The 21,143-nt window shown below is 36.9% G+C and overlaps 2 protein-coding genes across 2 annotated transcripts in view; one reads left to right on the top strand and one right to left on the bottom strand.

The window, feature by feature from the left end:
* Positions 1-21,143, top strand: part of cep89 (centrosomal protein 89) — a 108,436-nt gene that overhangs the window by 61,687 nt on the left and 25,606 nt on the right. The window contains exon 19 of the mRNA XM_079865813.1: positions 20,152-20,321. Within this exon, the coding sequence (XP_079721939.1) occupies positions 20,152-20,321 (170 nt within the window). The remainder of the gene's footprint in view (positions 1-20,151; positions 20,322-21,143) is intronic.
* On the bottom strand, positions 392-20,157 carry LOC307154991 (E3 ubiquitin-protein ligase RNF182). The gene is made up of 2 exons (XM_079865247.1): positions 20,004-20,157; positions 392-1,762 (listed from the first exon to the last, which is right to left on the bottom strand). Exon 2 carries the CDS (start codon positions 1,746-1,748, stop codon positions 975-977), a length of 774 nt encoding a protein of 257 aa, XP_079721373.1. The 5' UTR covers positions 1,749-1,762; positions 20,004-20,157; the 3' UTR covers positions 392-974.

Genomic DNA, 21,143 nt, shown 5'->3' on the forward strand with positions numbered 1-21,143 from the left:
AAAGCACCTGACAGGGCAAGCTGCGTTAAACATTACGCTTGTATGCATTAGCTTGAAGCTTAAAATAAAGAATTCTCATGTTTTGGTCAGCTTGGATTACGCACCTATCCGGCAGCAGCTCACTCTGCACACTATTCTCCACTATTTTTAGACGCATTTAGTCCATAGAAATGCATTATTCAGTGCTGTAATTTGACTCCACTGGCCGAAGTTTTCCGTGCATGGTCAGCAGATTCGACTAATTAATAATGACATTCGTTGTCCATGATTTTCATTATCGATTATTAATGATTTTTCGATTAGTTGTTGCAGCCCTAGTCTTGATGTAAAAACATGGCATACTCCAAGGAGTTCTGGAGGGTTTTTTTGAACAGATGGACAGAACAACAGCATGGGTCAAATCTCTTTATTAAAAGGTCACCCTCATACCTCAGTGGTTAGCCACCCCTTCACTTTGTAATACCTACAGTAGAAGTTTTTAACCAGACAGACTATTCCAGTCTTATTAACCTGTAAGTGCAGCTCATGGAGCCTTTTCATTGATAATCAGGGCTGTTTATTTCACAGCGATGAGAATCAACCACAATCAAAATTTTATTCTTTATGGCCCACCTGCTCTGCCTGGCTGTACACATAAAGTCCATCTTCTCCGCTTTGATAAACTCCCACTCATTTATCATCATCTGTTCGGCATGGAGAACTTTCTTAGGTCAGCTTTTTTACTTCAAAATGAGCTTGAAGGGTGTGTGCAGAAGCTATGCTAAGCTAATAGTGTTTAGTCCAGACTGACCTTCCTCTTTAATGCTTGACTTATCCTCTTATCACAGCTGCTTGTACACATCCTTTCAAAGCAAGAAGGTACACATAGCATTTGATTTGCAACAAGGATATTCAGATGCCAAGAGCTTATTTTTATCTCCTCTCAATGTGATGAGATGAAGTAGCCTGATTTTCAGTGGCTTGTTTCATACCAGTCACCCCCTGTTAGAGCAGTCGCACATGCCCTGGCACAGACACTGGCAGAAGCCGTAGACCAGACAGACTGTGAGACTGGATGGCACCAGACTCACACACACAATCCCAAGAGTCACTCTCTGGATCACCAGCAAGTAGATGCCAAGTGGCAGCGAACCGAAGTAGAAAAAGCCCAACAGCCACACCAATACCCGCGGCACATGATTGCAGAACTTAGATAGTGCGTCTGGGTCCACCGCACCGCTGTTGGATGCTACGGACACTGAGTCCAAACTGTGGTCACCGTAGTAATCAGAGCTGCCATTTTGACTGGGCGAGCGCTGCTGATCCCGTTGCACCTCCATGATGGTGATGACCAGGCAGTTAGAGGAGTCGTGGGATGGGCTATCATTGGAGGACAAGCTCTTTGGCGTCAGCACTACCTCCTTACTGTGGTCCGAGCTCCAGGACTTGTCGCGCACGGCCAGACGGGACATGATGTTCGAGTCATCTGGCAGCCCGGCCACTTCGTACTCACTGACCTGCGTCTCGTGACGGCAGAAAGGGCAGCTGATGGAGCTTGAGCCGTCCCCAATGTCCAGGATCTTATTGAGGCATCTGGCACACACACGGTGCAGGCAGTCCAGAATCTTGGGCTTGCGGTTGTGTGCATTGTAGCGCTGGTAGCAGATTTTGCACTCCAACTCGTCATTGGTGGTGCCATTGAGGCTGGTGTTAGTATTAATGCTGGCATTAGCAGAGCCCTCCTCTGGTCCAGCCTGAGCACAGCTCATCGTGGCCTCATGCTCTAGGAAACAAGAACAGGATGTTTTAGCACAGAGTACGACAACATGCACTTATACAGCGATATACGGTATAAGGTCATTTTTTATTTCAAGATGAAAGGTGAGAAGGTCTCTTGACTACAGATGCCACTACATCGAATTTCAATACATTTATTGATGTTTTTGTTAATTTTGACTTTTCATCTGAACATAATAGTGATCTGTAAATTTATTAACATTTTTTTTTTGTCTTTTTGTTAATGGGGGATTTGTGGACACATTAATTAATTTAGATTTGTACAATACCAAATATTATTCATGTTCTGAGGTTAAAAGAATTTGGGCAGAATGTTCCCAGTGGTTCCCAATGTTGTTGCTGGTGTTCTAATCTAATGATCTAATTTAGTAATTATCACAATTATCACCAAAACAAATTAAAAATTGTACAATTCATTATAACAACTTACTTGTCAAAATGCATACAGTTTCTGATTTAGAGTTGTACATTAATGGTACCTTTAAAAAAAAAAAATGAAACAATGAAATCATATGTATTTTACATATAGTATTTTTCAAAAATAAAAAAGTAATTTTACTCCAAATAGGTCATCTTACTCAGTAGTGGGGCAAGATAGCCCCCTTTCATGATTTTTAATTGTGTCCTGTAACACAGGGTTCGTACAGAGTTTTGAAAGTTTGGAAAATGCTTCATTTTAACCGTTATGTTTTCAAGGTTTGAAATGTGCTTGTATAAATAAAGTATGATTGCTGCTTATAGATCTTCAACTTGCCAACCAACCATGACATCGTAATCTTATACATGCTAATCTCATCTCTAAATAGGTTACAATTCAATAATAAAGGCATACTATTCTTAAAGAGGGCAACTGCCCCCATCTTACCCTACTTAAAGTATCCCCAATTTTAATAGCAGTTTACCAGATGTTTAATATTATTAATTAATTCATATTAGATCTTTATTATTTTAGTTGTTAATTACATTACTGATTGCAGAAGCTGTTTATATCACCATTCATTTCTAGCTGAAATGAGCTGTCATTAAAAATGAATGACATTGACAACAGTAAACAAATTTGTGGGCTTAGTCACTGTTGGTGATTTCATACAGGAAGAGGTTCCTACAGTGTGTTATGCAATCAAGCATTAGTACATTGTTAGTGTCACTGTAATATACCAACACCCATGCTATTAAGTCTTCATAGGAAGAGTCCTACTGTGCCACATGGATGTTTTCAATGTCTCATTTAGTCTGCAACTCTCCAAAGGCCTAATTAGGCTGCTTTGTTAATCGCTGTTTGTGAAATTAATTATGGAAAGAAATGTGGGATCGACGTAACGATTTTGTTTCATTGTCTTGGGGAGCCAACTGTTTTTGTTTCCCTAATGTCACCCAGCCGTTGTCATACTGAAGAAAGAGATGCCAGTTGTTAGGGGAATAAAATAGCGGCCCTTTGGGCAAAGAACATGCTCCTCCAACATACAAACCTCTCTCTATTATTAATGACAACAATGCCTGTGCATAATTGTATTTCTGAGAGGAATATGTTTTGCTTTGCTAGATAGAAAAATATTTCCAGCAGAGGCTGTCAATAGAAGCCCAATAAAGAAACAGGCTTATAGGCTGTTTAGGGTTCAAACTGTATTAGCAGAGCCTTTTCAAATTACCAGTTAACAGAGTCATTGTTTCCAGTTCATGCTTTGTTATTTGTTACAGTATCATATAGGGGTGTAACAATATATCATGTCACAATATATCGCAATACAAAAATGCAAGAATATGTATCATGGATAATGACAATATGTATTGTGATAAATTCACCCAAAATAAAAATTACTATGTGAGAAAAAATTCAAGTTTACAGAGTTTTAGTGTCAGTACTACATTAAACTACTATATATAATGTTGAATATAATGTATAATAATGCAATGGGGGAATATTTGTGTGTCCTGAGAATGCCAAATGTCTTTAACAGTAAAAAGTGTCCTACATTATTTTAAATATTTTTAGTTAGTGACAGAATGCAAGCATATTCGTCTAAAAAAATGAGCCTATTAATTTACACCCACAATGTAATATAAAATTTAGCATTTTAATCAACAGTACATTTTTTAACATACCTTTTACCATATGTCTTTGAGTATCGCAGTAATATCGTATCGACATGAGGGTATCGTTATACCGCTAGTATCATAATTTTTTTTAATCAGTGTGATTAAACACGAATTTAACTATTATGAATATTTGCTAAAAAAAAAATGAGTGTGAATGAGAAAGGCATTGATTGATGCAGTAATGGTAATGTACTGCAGTATTTGTGAATCCAATGTGTATTGGAGCATGAAAGCTTTTCTTTTTCCTCTGTTCTTTTCTCCCTCCTTCCCTTTCTCCTGGCCGTAATGCCATATGGCGTTTTAACATGCTTTTCAGAGGACAGTTGTGTTCTTATTTTACATTTCAAATCTAATATAATAAGCTCATTTGTATCTTAAGTGGACAAAAGCAATTTTGTCATTGTAATTGTATCTCACAAAAAGCATTGAAATGGTGGCCTAATGAATGTCATGAATATAAATTATAAATGTAACGGGCCATTTCATGTCACTCAGGAGATCAACATGTTGATGTGTACTTGGCGCAGCAATCTTCCTGGAAAAATCTTTTAGTAGAAGGATGAGTTGGCAGAAGTTTAATCAGAATGTTGCTACAGTGTTTTTCTTAAACGAAATTGTATGTTAAAAACAACACTATTAGTGTCGGAAAACTCTCTCAACAGACAGAGAATTTTGTAACAGAATTAACAGAATTTGAAAGTTGAGACTTAGCTTCATATCAAAATTAACAAAGCACAAAGCTTACTGCGATTTATTGGATGGGAGGCCCGCAAAAAATAATGTTTAGTGAAGTGTTGTTCACACATGAAAACAACTGAAAACAGTATTGACGAAAAAATCAATTCTTGGGATTTAATTATCAATATTGGTTCATCAAAATGAGAATCAATTAAAATCGAGAAATCTGTCATTTCAACCCAGCCGTACCTTTATTGCCATTTACTTTAGCCGGTTGAGTCACATGTGCCCACAACAACCTACCCATGCCAACCTAGTCTGTTTTTTGGAATGTTTTTGAAAGAAGTCTCTTATGTTCACCAAGGCTGCATTTATTTGATTAAGAATACAGTAAACCAATAATACTGTGAAATATAATTACAATTTAAAATAACTGTTTTCTATTTGAATATGTTTTAAAATGTAAATTATTCCTGTGATGTAAAGCTGTATTTTTAGCAGCCATTACTCCAGTCTTCAATGTCACTTGATCCTTCTAAATCATTCTAATATGCTTATTTGGTGCTCAAAAATTATTCTTTTTTTTTATCAGTGTAAAAAATAGAATAGAATAGAGCAATATAAATATTGTTACAAAATATCTTTATGTAACAATCTAGAAGTCTTTACAGTCACTGTAGTGTATGAGAGATCACCATAAAAATTCTGTCTTTATTCACCCTCATGTTATTACAATACCTGTTTGTATTTTCCATAGAATGAAAACCAATGCTGTTCAATAGTGTTTTATCCTTTGTGCACTACATACGATAGAAAGTCATACAGGTTTGGAACGACATGAGGGTGAGTAAATGATGACCTTTAAGATAAAAAAAAAAGCACTAATTTTGCTCACACTGTATATTGCGTAAATTCTTAGCATCTCTAGTAATCATACTACAGGAGATGTGCAGTGTGTGATCAGCTAAGTGAATCAAAGCTCTTTATTGGATGAATGTCAGCAAGAGTCCATTACGTCACACACAGCAACATGCACAGTTCATTAAGTTGCTTTTAAGTGCAATCACTTAGACTTAAATTTAGTCGCCTCATTCATCTTGCTCTCCAGAGACCTGAGAATCCAAAATCAATTAGACCATCTTGTATATGTAAGATACAAAGGGTTAGAGCGAGGGGGGGAAGAGGGACTCTGAGTGCTTATCTGTTTTAACGATAAGGCAATGCTATTTAAAGCTGTGTTCAATCATTTATAGATGATGATTATGAATACCTAATGAATAGTGAGCTACAAAAGGAAGCTCACTGGATGCTGGGATCTGCTTTTAAGACACATGCAGATTTGTTCATATTTCATTACTCAAGGTATATAGTATATATATATTAGTATTCTATATTAGTTCTTAATCTCTGCTCTTAAAGTCTGGCATTGAGTGGGTTAAACCAAAGAGGGTGATAATTCTGTCAAGCCCGAAACCAAATAAATCTGTATTTTCAGCCTTTATCATCATTTTGTCAAGTTCATTTTCTCAATAAACAAGACTGAACTCATCATCTCATAACTGTGTGAGATTCAATATGTCAATATAATATCAGTATTCAATATAATATTATACTGCAAACTTGTGTACTGAATGTAATAATTTACCTAATTTGGTTGGACAGCAAATCTTATGAACAGGCAATAATGTCTATGTAACTTCTTTAATTCTTGCAGTTTCAGGGTAGGGATTCAGAGCACAGGGAATAACAGTCTGCTGCATTTCACTCAATTATAGGAAAGTGGCACAAATCAAGAAATACCTCAGTGACAGTAATATCTCTCATAGATCAATACAGAGTTGAATGAATGAGAGCATGCTGGAGTGCTTAGTATTGTCTGAGATTAAAAATCGTTATCACAAATTTACCTGGTCTCTGCTCATAATCATCTGTCATTTCACAGATGTTTTAACTGTGAATCAGGCTCAGGGTGCATATATACAGTATGTACACTCTTCTTGTGCTATATCTTCAACTGGAGCACAGCAGTGAAAAAGTGTTTCCTGCTTGCTCTGTCCAATTTTTGCTACTTACTGTCATCTTAAAGAGAATGAGACTGGATTCATCTTACAACGAGTTCTGCACAGTTAGAGAATCTGAAATGCTGAAGTATTGCAGTAACATTTTTTTCCCTTTATGGAGGGATTGTAATGGAATGAAAGGATAGAGACGATGATAGAGTGAACTGAGCTTTTCAGAAGACAGTAGAAGTGTTTTTTGTTGGACCCTTATCAAAAGCAGATTGCAGGTCTGTGCTGCTAATCTATTCTGCCAGCCAAAATAATTGGATCCGCACAGTATATCAGGCAATTTGATTAGGACCATGTCATTATTCCTATACTCCTATCTTCATATAGACACAGGTGAACACTTGTTCCTGCTCATCAGCCTCTGTTAAGAGGTTAAATATTTATTTGTATGCTTGAGGTTGAATGCATGCCATGTTATGTGGATTGCATATGTGTGCGTATCTGTTCATCTGTATATGAGTAAAGATAATGAATTCATAGTTGCCATTGTTGTGTTGGCATACTTGTTTAACTGATTGTGTATATAGTCAGTGAGTTTTATACCCTCACAAATAAGGTTGGTTCTTTCTAGTAAATCAAAAACAAACAGCATAACCAGTGCAGCCTTATTCCCGAACGAATGACTTGAATGAGTATATTATTTTTAGAGAATCAAGCACATGCAGATTTAAAATAGCTTTATGGTTGTTCAATGTTTTGTAAAATATGCGTATTATCTGTTTTGTCAGTAGTATTTTATAAATATTAATGAATGAAATATGGTACTACATTTTTGATTTTGTTAAATTACTGTTTAATATATTGTTACGGTCAGTATTTGGATTGCATGTCTGCCACCTCTGAGAATAGGTCCAAGATTTTTTCAATATTTATTTGGTAAATGTACTAAAAACATTAATAAAACCATTAATATACTGAAAACATACAAGGAATCAGAACCAGAACCATTCAATGTTTTTACAATTCCCATCTATACTCACAAAATTTAAAAGTAAAGTAGAATGCATTCTTCCTATATCCTGAAGGTGTACAGTTATCTTGTGCTTTCCTAAATGACCTGTGATCCCTGCAGTTTTCAGTTGCATTAACTGTGTGTGTTGTCTTACACTGTTGGTTTGTTTTTGTTCAGCATCCTATCAACCTGTTTACCTGTATCAGTCTGTCAGGGAGCAGATGCACCTGGGGTTAGGTTATTTTGTTTAGGTACTGTATGAAAGAATTTTAGTATTTATCAAGCCTGAGGGTTTTAGTATTTTAAAGATTACTCACTAATACATTTAGAGTAGAGTGGTATTATCTAGACTAGAGGACTGAAACTCCAATCAGATTATTCATTCAGTTTTATCTTTCTGTAATCTCCCAGCAGTACCATACATCTCATACAAACTAGATCTCCATGATCTAAAAGACAACCTTAATGACAGTGCTGTAGGTGTAAAAGTCTTCATCCTCCTCACTCAAACAGGGCAGGCAGAGTGAAAATGCCATAGATCAAGTATTTTTGTAAGTAACAAGTCCCTAAGGGAGGTAGATTCTGTGTGTACTGTCTGCATGTCGTTTGTAGCAGGCCTAACTCAGAAGTCCCGTAGTGGGACCCCTGGCTTCAAAGATGCTTTTGTAACCAGGATTTGAGGAAAAAAATCTCTGTAGGTTTGGTGTCTAAGTGGAAGCTACGTGTGAGATGGGGATTAGATTGAGGGAACAAGCGATTTATAATTTTTTTATTTCGTTATTTTGGGGATTTTCTACTGAAAAAGAGGGTTATTTGTAGTTCACAGTCGAGCTGAAAGGGATGCACACCTGAAAGAAGCCAATAACTGCATATAACGCTCACATACATACTGTATGCACAAATGTCCCTGGCTTTTAATTATACACAAATGACATATAAACATTTTATAAACATTACTATTGCTCACACCCCGAAGTAGACCTGATCAATGTGCAAATCAACAAGGGACCTTGTATGCTTTAAAAAACACAAACCTTAGACTGAGCATACACTCCAAAGCCTATTTTCCAGTTTTAACATCTGACATTTTACCTTGCAACATCTGTATTCAGTTGAATATCTTCTTTTATCTCTGTAGCAAATTTCACAATTCTTAAATATTATCTCAACAAAAAAGGCACAAATACTGCATCCAAAATTACATATATTCTGAGTACACACTTTAAAATGTTCTTTAATAGCATTGTTTCAGTGAAGACTTTTAACACATATGTAACCTCTCTATTGCACAAAAGGTTCTTTATAGTGGAAAAGGTTCTTCAGATTATTAAAATGAATTTCACACAAAGAAAAAAAATATATTCTTGTAAGAACTGTTGACCGAAAGGTTCTTTGGGGCACCCAAAATGGTTATTTTATTGCATCGCATTTTTAAGAGTTTAGGTATTACATTTGTCTAAACTTACTTCGTGACCATTAAAAAAAAAAAGTATGTTCTATGTTAGTGGTTTGGCCATGGGACCCAGATTTTCCCATGGTCATTAAGCCGCGATCCAATTTCTTTTTTAGGAATTTGACTGTATAATATATATATAAAAAAAAAAAAAATAATAATAATAATAAAAAAAAAAAAAAAAAATATATATATATATATATATATATATATATATATATATATATATATATATATATATATATATATATATATAAAATAAAATTATAATTATATAAATTATATATTTATATATAAATATAAATTCCATAGAATATTTATGCCAACAACTGAAGTTCAAAAACAAAATTCTAAAGATGGCTGCGCACTTATTTATCTGATGCATAAGGTACAAGACAAGGAAAGCAACAGGCCCATACAGTGTTCCTCTAAAATCATTGGACTGAATGATTACAGACCTGTTGCCTTAATGTCTGGTGAAAGACTGGTGTTGGCGTACCTGAGGGACATTACTGGACCCTTGCTTGACCCCCTTTAGTTTGTTTATCGAGCAAACAGGTCTGTGGATGATGCGGTCAACATGGGGCTGCATTACATCCTGCAACATCTGGACAAACTAGGGACTGGGACTGGGACTGAAATGCTTTCAATACTCATTTTCGGCAGAATAGATACAAAATACCAGCTATATACCAGTATATTATATATACACTAGGGCTGTAACGATATGCGATATGAAACCGAAATCGCGACACTCAGATGATCCACAAACCTGTGTCGAGGTGTGAGAAGGCAGAATCGCGACATGCCCCTTCCAACTCCGAGAGTTATCCTTCCCGTCCAGATCCAATGCTACCACATCTTTAAAATAACTATTAATATTATTTGAAGTTAACATTATAAAATACGTAGACCTGCACTATAAAACTAGTTGAGGATAAATTCTTTAAAATTGGGCAATTCCAGCGTTATGGACGTGACATCTACTGTCAAATCTTGAAATATAAATTCTCAGAAAATGCATTATGATTTAATACCAATATATTGAAACGTCTGTTTATATATCCATAGTCCCTTAATAAAAGAGTCCAGACATTAGAAAAATATCAGTCTACACATGCGTTTTATATTTAATATGAGGGAAATACACATGCAGGGGTGTGTGGGACATGACACAAAAAATCGTTAACTTTTAGGTGGCAAAATATTTTTTAGTAATTCTGTGAATTAAAATTGTGAAACTCAATTCTGCAAACCAAAAGTAATACTACCCACCGGATGAAGAAGGGTTGGCTCTCCACTGAACATAAAATATTTATTTTATTTTATTTTTCGTGTTCGCGGACGTGACCGTTTTCCGTTACGGAAGACTAAAAGACACTAAAAGACTGCTTTGAAACTTTCACAGAGACCTCAAACAAAAAGCACAAAGCCTTTATATAAAGTGAATTTCGTTTTGTATTTATTGTCACTTTTGATCAATTTAATGCATCCTGAATGCAATGCTGAATAAAAGTATTGATTTATTCTATCCCCCCCCCCCCCCCCCCCATGCAGCCATATTGAGTGTATAATGTTCCCAGTGTAAAACTCCCAGAGAGAAGTGAGCAGTTTACCTCTTCTAGGAAATCTGCTTCTAACAGTTTAACACACACACACAAAAAGATGTGGGAAGTGCGTCAAGGGCACAGGTTGATGTTTTAAGGTGCTGTACAGTTTCTTCCAAACTTTTTCCATCAATTTCTTCGAAATCAGACATAGTATCTACTTTCTCAGGTTGTGGTCTGATCTGTCTGACCCCAGCGCAACTCAAGGATGTGCTGATCACCTTTCTGATATTATTGATTTTCTCTGAGAAGAAGGAAGCAAACTCACTGCATTTGCTGTCTGAGAGCAATTCATTGGGAATCTGGCTTGGGGGCTTTGTCAGTGTCTCTACAGTAGCAAAAAAAAGTGCGTGTGTTGTTTAAGTTGGTGTTTATAATATTCAAGAAGAAAGTCTGTCTAGCTTTGCCTAGTTCCATATTGAAAGCATGAAGGCTGTCTTTGTAGGTTGGGAACGTTACTTTAAAAAAGTAATTAGTTATAGTTACTCACTACTTGTTCCAAAAAGTAACTGAGTTAGTAATGGAATTACTCTATAATAAAAGTAACTCATTACCAGGGAAAGTAACTATTTGCGTTACTGTTAAAAAAAAAAGTTGCTATATGTCAAAGAATTTGGAAACACTTTGCAGTTTGAATGTCATGTATAAACAAAATTACTGAGTATGTTTTTATGTTTTCACTGTTCGATCGCGTCCGCGCCTCACACACACACACACACACACACACACACACACACACACACACACACACACACACACACACACACACCACATTCCAGCATTCCAATCTTTAAATCGCAGCCTGCTCTAGAGCCATGTTCAGAGCTAAGGCGGGGCTACAGATAAAGAACCCGCGTATCTAACAGTAGTTCCGCATTACATTAATTAATTTCTTTATTTTTATACCGTTCTCCGTGTAAATGTATGCACCGACCGAACTGTGACGCCCGTACCGTTTCGGTTCAATACGAATACATGTACCGTTCCACCCCTAGTTCTTGCCTTTGTTTGACCTCAATGAATTTGAAGTAGTATATCTCCACCTTGAAAATGCCAACTTTTCATCGGATAGCTCCTGACTCGCCATCTCTGCTGCTTCGTCGAATCTCTGTTTAGCTTGTGTGTGTGTGTGGCGCATGTGCTGGCATGTGTGTAAAAACACTGGCTCTGATTGGCTACCATGAAAGACATGACTCTGCCTTAGCCAATCATAATCGCTTACCTCGTTATTAACCCACCTCCTCACTAGCTGTGCGAGCCAGGGGTGCGTTCGGATTACACAGTTTATCAGAGAATGTCTAATAGAGTTTATTCAATCAATGCATAGTAACGCACCTCATTTAACGTCCAGTAATGTTAACGGCGTTGTAACGACGGGAAAAGTAATTAGTTAGATCACCCCGTTACTGAAAAAATAACGTCGTTACCTAACGCCGTTCTTTTAAACGGCGTTATTCCAAACACTGGTTAAAATGGACTACAAGTTTTGTCTTATGCCACATGCGCTCTGCTTTTCTGCATTGTCTGCCACTCTTCTTCCTGACTTTCACAGGAGCAATATCATCAATTACACTTTTAACTTTTTGTGTCTTTTGTGTCACCAATGTGTCTGGTGAGAGGGGCTGTTGCTCTGGTGTTATCGGAGGCTGATATGTTGTCCTGGTTTTCCTGGCTGTTTTCCAGGAAGTCATCCTTGGGTGCTGAAGCTTGAAACAGTTCTAATATTTCACAGTCTGTCTGTGGTGAGCTCTGTGGGCAGGACTCAGCTGAGGTTGTGTCTGTGAGCAGAGGTTGTTGTGGCTGCATGGTGTTATCATTGTCCTTGTGTGATGTCCTGTGGTCATTCATACTGTGTCCAGGTGTGTGTGTGCCGTTCAGATTGAGTGGATTGGCACACACTGCAGAAGGATGATGGAGGGAGAAGTAGAAATTGTCGTTTAGCACTCTTGAACCAAGTTTGTTTTGGTGGTGGCCATCCTGTTTGAAACAGTTGTCTCTGACTCCAGAAAAGATTGAAGTTGTCAATGAAGTTCACTCCTTTTACATTGCAGGTTTTTTTTGCAGCCATGTATTAAGCCCAAGCAACCGCGAAAACCTGTTTGTTCCTTTTGCTGGTAGTGGACCACTGAGGAATGTCTGAACTTTCAGTTTTTTAAGTGTTTCAAAAAGTTCATTGTAATCCTTCATAAGGAGTTCTGACAGCTATTTATGAATATCATTCTTCCCCACATGAATAAGTTTGCAGTCTTATGTTTCATCAGAATGTTCTGAAGTTCCCTGTTTACATCGGAAGTTGTTGCTTGTGGAAGGCAGCACGTACTTGTATCCCTACTCATGTTTCTGATTATGGAGTCACCCGCTATCAGAGTCCTGTGCTCGGCTGCACTCTGAGCTGAGTGCCGCTGTCTGCTCGACCTTGAGCGCCAGTTAGCATCAGTGTTAACTACTGGCTGATTCGATCTTTGTTTGATCACATTCATCACGTTTGGGGATTCCACATCTACATTCATTAATACTTCAAATCTGTTCTCAAGGTGTATAGGTGGTGGTAGGAAACCAGTGTTTGCAATCCTTGTCAGAGCCGTATCTGGGGTAGAGGATGCTACTGCGGCAATATGTGATGCTCGTGACAATCTGTCTCAAGTGCCTTTGGGTCTCGCTCCCTGTTTGTGCCATCGATTTGTATTTCGATCAGTTACGGCTTGTTTCTCTACACTCAGTATGGCCTGTCGAGGAGCACTAGATTCATGGGACTCACCGGCTGTATGCTGAGGGCGTCCATGACGAAGCTCTGTTGTGTGTTCTGTCTGGTTTGGTGTCCCGCAAGTAACTTTGTTTCAAGAACTGCAATCCCTTGTGAAAGTCTGTGGCAGTTTGTACAGCAAGTAGATTCTTGAACCATAAGAGGCATTTTCTCTCTTATCCTTTTGAATGTAGGCAGTTGTGTTTTCCTTTCCCCAGAATGTAAGCTGATGGCTTTCAGTGGGAGGCTGGTCGGATAAAAGAATTCTGCTTTTTTGTAGTAATCCAAGCTTTGCCGTTTGAGCACTGAGCTGATTTGCTGAAGTTAAAATTAGTTGATAAAAGGAAATAAAATATAAAAATATAAATGCGATAGAGCAAAGCACGGAGTAGTAAGCGAGAAGTTAAAATTATGTGATAAAAGGAGATAAAATATAAAAGCGATAGAGCAAAGCATGGAGCAGTACGCAAGAGCGTCCGAACAGTACAACAGTCCGAACAGAACTGTGCGAGGTTCACTACTGCGAAGATTGTGAGTCAGCATCGTCAACTCCATCTTTGCAGCCGACACTGACACAGAAAAGCACTTGTTTATTAATAAACAATTAAAATGTCTCCTTGCTATATTTGACATATTCATAATCATTACTTTTGCCAGTTCTTTGTGACAGCTTTTAGGTGCTTTATTGGCAGTGCCACCCTTACATGTTACATGAACGCGTCACCACCGCATCAGCATATGCGCCCCTTTTGGGTTGTTGAAAACAAGGGGTTCAGGTATTTACTTAGTGTGCTCGAACCCTGTTATGCATTACCAAGCCGGGCACATTTCTCTCAAAATGTGCTACCAAAACTTCTGGAGAAAACAAAGGCTAAGGTGGAGGAAGGGTTGAGTACTGGAACATAAGAAACCTTTCTGATTTTATCAATATTATCAATGTGTAAAACAGTTATGTAAAGACAATTTTCAGGATTCTTTAATGAATAGAAAGTTCAATCGAACAGCATTTATCTGAAATAGAAAGCTTTTGTAACATTATACACTCAAACATTATACACTCAATATATGAGTACTTATATAATAAATCAGAATAGAATAAATTATATAGAATAAATCAGTACTTTTATTCAGCAAGGATGCATTAAATTGATCAAAAGTGACAGTAAAGACATTTAGAATGTTACAAAAAAATGATATTTCAAATAAATTAAATAGAACTTTCTATTCATCAAAAAAAATTGTACACATTGATGATAATAATAATGAATGTTTTTTGAGCATCGAATCAGCATATTAGAATGATTTCTGAAGGATCATGTGACACTGAAGACTGGAGAAATGATGCTGAAAATTCATCTTTGTATCACAGGAATAAATTACATTTCAAACTATATTCACATAGCAAACAGTTATTTTAAGTTGTTATAATATTTAACAATATTACTGTTTTTTTTTAATCAAATAATTGCAGCCTTGGTGAGCATGAGAGACTTCTTTTAAAAACATTAAAAATGTTACTGATCCAAAAAAAAAAAAAAAAAAAAATATATATATATATATATATATATACACACATACATACACAATACTAGCATGAACTGTAAATGAAATAAATAGAAATTACTCCTGATGAATAGAATGAACAAAGCATCTGATTAAAAAAATATGCATTGCATTAACCATGTTTCTATTTTTAGGGCTTGCATTTTTATTGGCTGAAATTCAACATGGCCGTATATTTAAGCTGTGAATATTTCAATTCAAAACATTTCACACACATTTTCATTATTAAAAATTAAATAATCCATATTCACCTTTCAGACTTCACATCCAAAATATTCGGTCTGTTTAAAAATACAACCTACTATATTTGACTGGCAATTTTCGTGCTAGTTGACATTCGCCTTTAGTCCTTTTGGTGTGTTCAACTGCATCTTTTTGACCGAGAGGTGACAACACAGTCGGCTTTCGTCGCTGCTAGTTCTTTAATGCCGGCTTGGTGTGTCCCGGGCTTAAGATGAAGTCTCTGATATTAATATTGCCCAGAGGGAGCCACAGGATAAGGAATCTTTGAAGCTAATGTTTTTCAATCAGTTTCCAGCTTGCAATGCAATTATTAAAATTTCCCCCAAAATAACTGTAATACTGACAAATTCTTTAATAATAAATAGACTCAATGTACAGATATTACAATGTGCAGTTTTATTTGAGCATCCTTATTATTAGTTATTTTACTATTATTAGTAATATTATAGTTTTGAAGTGCTGGAAAAAGATGTGTAGTACTTGTAAGCGTTTGACTATTTCTGTCACAATACCATAGTTATGGTTAGTTACTACATTAGCCTAAATCCATGGTGAATGTTGCTGATTTGTGGACTGAAAGCCTTCTATAAGTGTTTCTCCTGGTTTCCACATCAGTGCTGTTTGATCTGATATCTATGGTTAATAACAGAGAACTCTGCGCCGAATCGGAATGTTTCTCACTGAATCTCACAGCGATGATGTTATTAATTCTGAGGTGAATTCAATGGATTTCTTCACTGGATCTCCTAGTAACAGTGTCGCGTGATCGAGATCGGGCCGCGACTGGCAAGTTCAGGGCGCTGCGCTGTCTATTATTGGTCCGAACTATTAAACGGTCCGTGAAGCATAAATGAGTAGCGCATTTTCATTCCGCTTTCATTTTGCTTGCATTCGCTGCTTGGCAACATTGTAGTCGCGCCAGGGCGACCTAAATAAATATTTGGTCGCACCGGCAGGAAAAATGGTCACAAAATGCGACCAATTGCTCGCAGTCTGGAGCCCTGCAAATGACATCTTCACATTATAATTTGAAATTGACCTGACATCCTATGATATGTGATTCATTTAAATTAAAAATTCGAATATTAGTCCACAGTTACACCACTTATATTATGATCACATGCCTTACAACAGGAAACATTTTAGAGGGGTATTTTTAACTTTTTATTTAATCTAACACTAACATTAAGTGATTTCTTTTGAAAGTCAGTTGCCCTTTTTGACACGTGTGTTGCTGTAACCTGTTTCATATATCCCAAACTTTCAGTGAAGATTTAAATTGTACTTTTTTAAGATTAGTTTCAGCTGGATTACTAATCATCCACATGGGCCATTGGTGCTTGGACCCCGAAGACTGCCTCTTGAGACTATAATATTTTGTTTTTAATTATAGAAACGATGTAGTATAGATTATATAGTATAGATTAAATATAGATGATTGAATGCTTGTTTGCTTAGGTGTTACCTCTCCATGTTTCAAGTACAGAACAGTATTCTGTGATTATAATATACACGACCATTCAAAAGTTTGGGGACAGTAAGATTTTTTTTAAAGAAATGGTTTTATTTCAGTTAGCCTAATAGCTGGTTTGATTTGCATTGAGAGATGATCTTATGGAAAGTACTCCATGCCAATCTCTAGGTATGGTGAAGGCTATGTGATGATGTGGGGCTATTTTAATTCCAAAGGCCAAGGGAACTTTATCAGGATGCATAGTATCCTGGATCCATGAAGTAACTGGCCTTTAAAAATAAAAATCTGCCTGCCTCTATGGGAATTTAACATAGGGGTGTCCAGACTTATGCACCCTGTATTTTAAGGAAGAACATTTATTTATTTACGACACATTATTCATTCACAAAGAAAATTGGTGTCCTTAAAGGTTGGATTTTTCCTATTTTTTTTAATTAAGGCATTAAGTTCAATTTCCAAAAGATGATTTTTTTATTCCTCTTTTTAGTCAACTTTAGCATGGGTGTCTAAACTTATGCATAGCACTGTATAATAACCACAGAATGGCAGAATAGTATGTGTTTATTGTGTTTAGAAATCTATTTAATATTTGTAATGCATTATTAGAAAAGTGCAAGGGAATTATATCAAATTTAGTAGAGGTGCTAAATTTGTAAATCAATTATTTTCCACTTCAGCATTAGACTGATGGGTAGCATTCAGGTGAAAAGCAGCAGTGAGATTGCAGTGAACATGAGCCTTAATGAAAACTTTTCCAACTTCAGGAGTCTTGAGCAACCACCATGTTACGATGGAGTCGTTCATTGAGTCATACTAAACAGATGTCTAAACTTTTGTTGTCTATACATGGACAAGCCTAATTAAAGTGGTTTAGCCCATACCTTTCACACTTGAACACATTTACTACCTTCTTTGAAAAGTCTGAAAACCAAGTTAAACAAGCTATAGAGGCATTTGGCAACCCAAAAGCTTAGTCATCTGAAAAGAAACTACACACCAAAATCTTATAAATCTTTTTCATATTCAGAAATATACCTGGGGCCAGATTCATAAAGCATTTTTAAGAATCTTCTTTTTAACTGCTATTTTCTAATTATTTTATAACTTAAATAAGGATAAAGTTAAGAATTTTTTGTATTCCCATAAAACATCCCATAAAGAATGTTATCATTTTCCTGAAGATTGTCAAAGTCAAAAACTTAAAAATAATTTGAATTCCTAAAAAGAATTTTCCTGTTATCAAGAATGTTGATAATGTTAATTATCGTAAATAACCTCTTAAAATTAGAATAACCTACAACTTGTCTTAAATTCCCAATGTAAGATGTTAAATTAATTTATTGGGTTGTTTTAAATATTAAGCATTACAACATAACACTAGCTCCATATAATACATATTACCATTATTATTAGTCTTTAGTGACACCAGTAATAGATTATGTAAGCAATGGTCATGATTATGCCTGGCAACTTTTTTTTGTCAATTTATAATTCCGACTTCATTTTTGAAATCACATTCATACAGCGAGAGAGAGAGCGCACCAAGAATTGCGACATTTTTTTATTGAGTTGATCAGTTAAAAAAAAAAGTGAATCTGACCCTGTTTGATTTTACAGTTAACATATTGCACTTCCCAAATGATTCCCTACAGTGTTTAGCCTCATTCTGACCACTGTCTGAGTTTTGACTTAGCATTATGATGCCTTAACAGCTCTCAGGAGAAAGTTTTGTATGGAAAAGCTCCATTATGGACAGCAGAGTGCAGAAGAGCATACAAAGCTTTCCAAAGACAGAAGAACTTAGAACAGAAGTGAAATATCCAAACAGCAAATGGACGATGTTGCTAACAGTTCCAACTGACAGATTTACCATGTTGGAGGGAATTACAAAGGCAAGCAAGCATGGCATGAAGAGCAGTATAGCCAGAAGCTTGCTATCACAAGCTCAATGAATATGTCACTATCATATAAATAAAATGTCACAATTTGAAATCACATTAGCACCATCTTTATAATGGTGCAAATGACCCATTGCAATCCACCAAAGTCACTGAATCGCTTCATGTTGGCACGCTTGTTTGCAATATTAGTTCTGGTACTCCTTATTGGTTTTGTGGTTTGTCTGTGTCATCTCAGATGTTCTATAACACGATCAAGACAACACTAATATCTCTAGAAGAGAAAGGGGCGAGAGAACCAGAGAGACTCAGAACTGCTGTAATTGAATGCTCACACACACATGCACTGAAAGAGCTGTTGACTGAGACTTGTTTGTGTGGAGTGTTATTGATCCATATGTGAGGGAAAGGTTGGACCCTATGTGTTCTAAAACCCACAGAGTACAGTCAAATCTCTCCGTCTCTTCCACACACACAATCCCACTGTCTCCACACATGCTCATTCTCTGCTCGAAACAGATATAACAACACAGGATGTCCATTAAAAACATTACCATTGCTAATCAGCTCTCTAAACACATGCGTATGTGTTTTCACGTTTACATGCATGGAAATTTTCTTTCTGGATATTATTTAGTTTTCACTCTTGCATTCCTCCCTCTGGGTTTTGATCTCTGAAGGAAATCACAATTGTGCCTAACAACAGTTACCAAGGAGAACAACTCTCAGCATCAAATTATCTGTCGCTCTGTTTTTTCCCTTTTATTGCCCTTCTATCCATTTGTCTGACTCTCTTGGTTTTTCTTTGCAGTTAATTTTTTCTCAGAGATCCGTCTCATATCCTCCCCGGTGTCATGTATTTATGATGAGGCATTTATGGACTGAGCATATCTGACTACTCACGTTTACTCATGTAGCTGTAATTGTTTCATTGCCCTTTGCTATGTGAAGATGAGTTATATCAACAGGCTGCCTCTCCCTTGAAACCCCAGGAGCTGCGCAAATGTGCATGTTTGTTTGTCTAAATAGCTCACATCTGTTTTAGCAGCAGACAGGCCAACATCTGTTCCTCTCCATAATGCATCTGCCCTGAGTCTGCGGTTCAACATATCACTGCAGTATCCCAGCACATCAGATCTCTGCTTCATTCATCTCCAGTAACTGTATTTCTTTCAACCTGTTTTTTTATTTTATTGTGTGTGTATGTGGGTTCATTTGTCATCCACAAGGTAACCAGCTGGAGGTAAAATATTTCCTCGTAAATGTTAACAACCTCAAGTATTAAACTGTAAATTCAGACCTTCTTCGTTGCTCCCATACCCTCCCTTTTCTTCAGCTCTCCTCTCTTTACAGGTAATAATAGTTTGTCACTTTTCCTGCATTGGTTAGACTTGATCTAATCCAGACAGATGAACACACACACACACATTAGCACTCTTTCTAGTCTTACCGTGCTGTGTAGTCTCTGGCTCTGGCTCCTCCAGGGTTGTTTGAGTTATTTTATTTCCCTTGATTATTTATTAGTTTAAGTGGTACTCCACCGTTCCTCTGTGCTTTCCAGCGCAACTGTTTTCATATCTCTCTCTCGGCCACTCTAGGTGTACAAGCAGAAGGCGTCAGCAAGTGTATATTCGCTGGGTCGGCGTCTGCGCGAACAGGAGGAAGACTTTGCGGGGAAAGCAGCGAGTTATCAACGAGAGATCCGTCACCTGCAGAGCCAACTAAGAGACAGACAGGAACAACTGCACGGAGCTCTGCAGCAGAAGAGGTAATCCTCTCACACAGACACACACACACACACACACACACGCTCTCTCTCTCCCCCTCTTGCTCTCTGTGTATAGAGGGATGCAGCAGAAGAGGTGAGAGCAGTAAAGGGAGCTGCTGTCACAAAGGCACAAACCAATAACAGACAGCAGAGAGAGAGAGAGAGAGAGAGAGAGAGAGAGAGAGAGAGAGAGAGGAGGGGCTCTAGACAAGCTGGCACAGCTGCAGGCTCATCTGTCTAAATGTTCCATGTGCTCGTAATTTTGAGCTCTCATAATTACATTTGCTTTTTCTCTCTCTTTTGGCCTTGTATACCGTTTATTCTTGCAGTTTTTTTTTTTTGCAGTTTGTTCTGAGTTTCTAGGAAATTTACTGTTTCTGACTGAACTCATAAAATATGTTAAATTCAGAAACTGGAATCAGTGGGCACTGATCATTTATCTAAGCATTTACCATTTATATATATACCGGTACTGTAACCTTTGTTTTTTTTTTTTTTATAGTGTTACTCAAACAGCAAAACTGGGTTTTATACATTATAATGATCTATTTGGAAGAGCAGAGACTTTTTTGGTGCTTTCTAAATAGTACAAAATTCTATGTTTGTGTATCTATATTTGCTTGCAGATGCCACGGGCAGCCTTGTAGCAGAAGAGATAAATCTAGTTAAAAGGAAAAATGTTTTTTTGCATTTTCTTACCATGTCTTGAAAAACATCCTTTCCACCTTTTAAAATGAATTCAGGGCCGATATAAGCCTATAGATATTATGTTACAACTCATAGAGCAGCATTTTCAAGGTTGTTGTGGTGCTGTTTATAGTA

The sequence above is a fragment of the Squalius cephalus genome (genome assembly GCF_949319135.1).
Source record: "Squalius cephalus genome assembly, chromosome: 3".
Classification (NCBI taxonomy): Eukaryota; Metazoa; Chordata; class Actinopteri; order Cypriniformes; family Leuciscidae; genus Squalius; species Squalius cephalus.

Bases quoted from the DNA above. Each gene is read 5' to 3' on its own strand.
- LOC307154991 (XM_079865247.1), bottom strand. From the start codon at position 1,748: ATGAGCTGTGCTCAGGCTGGACCAGAGGAGGGCTCTGCTAATGCCAGC.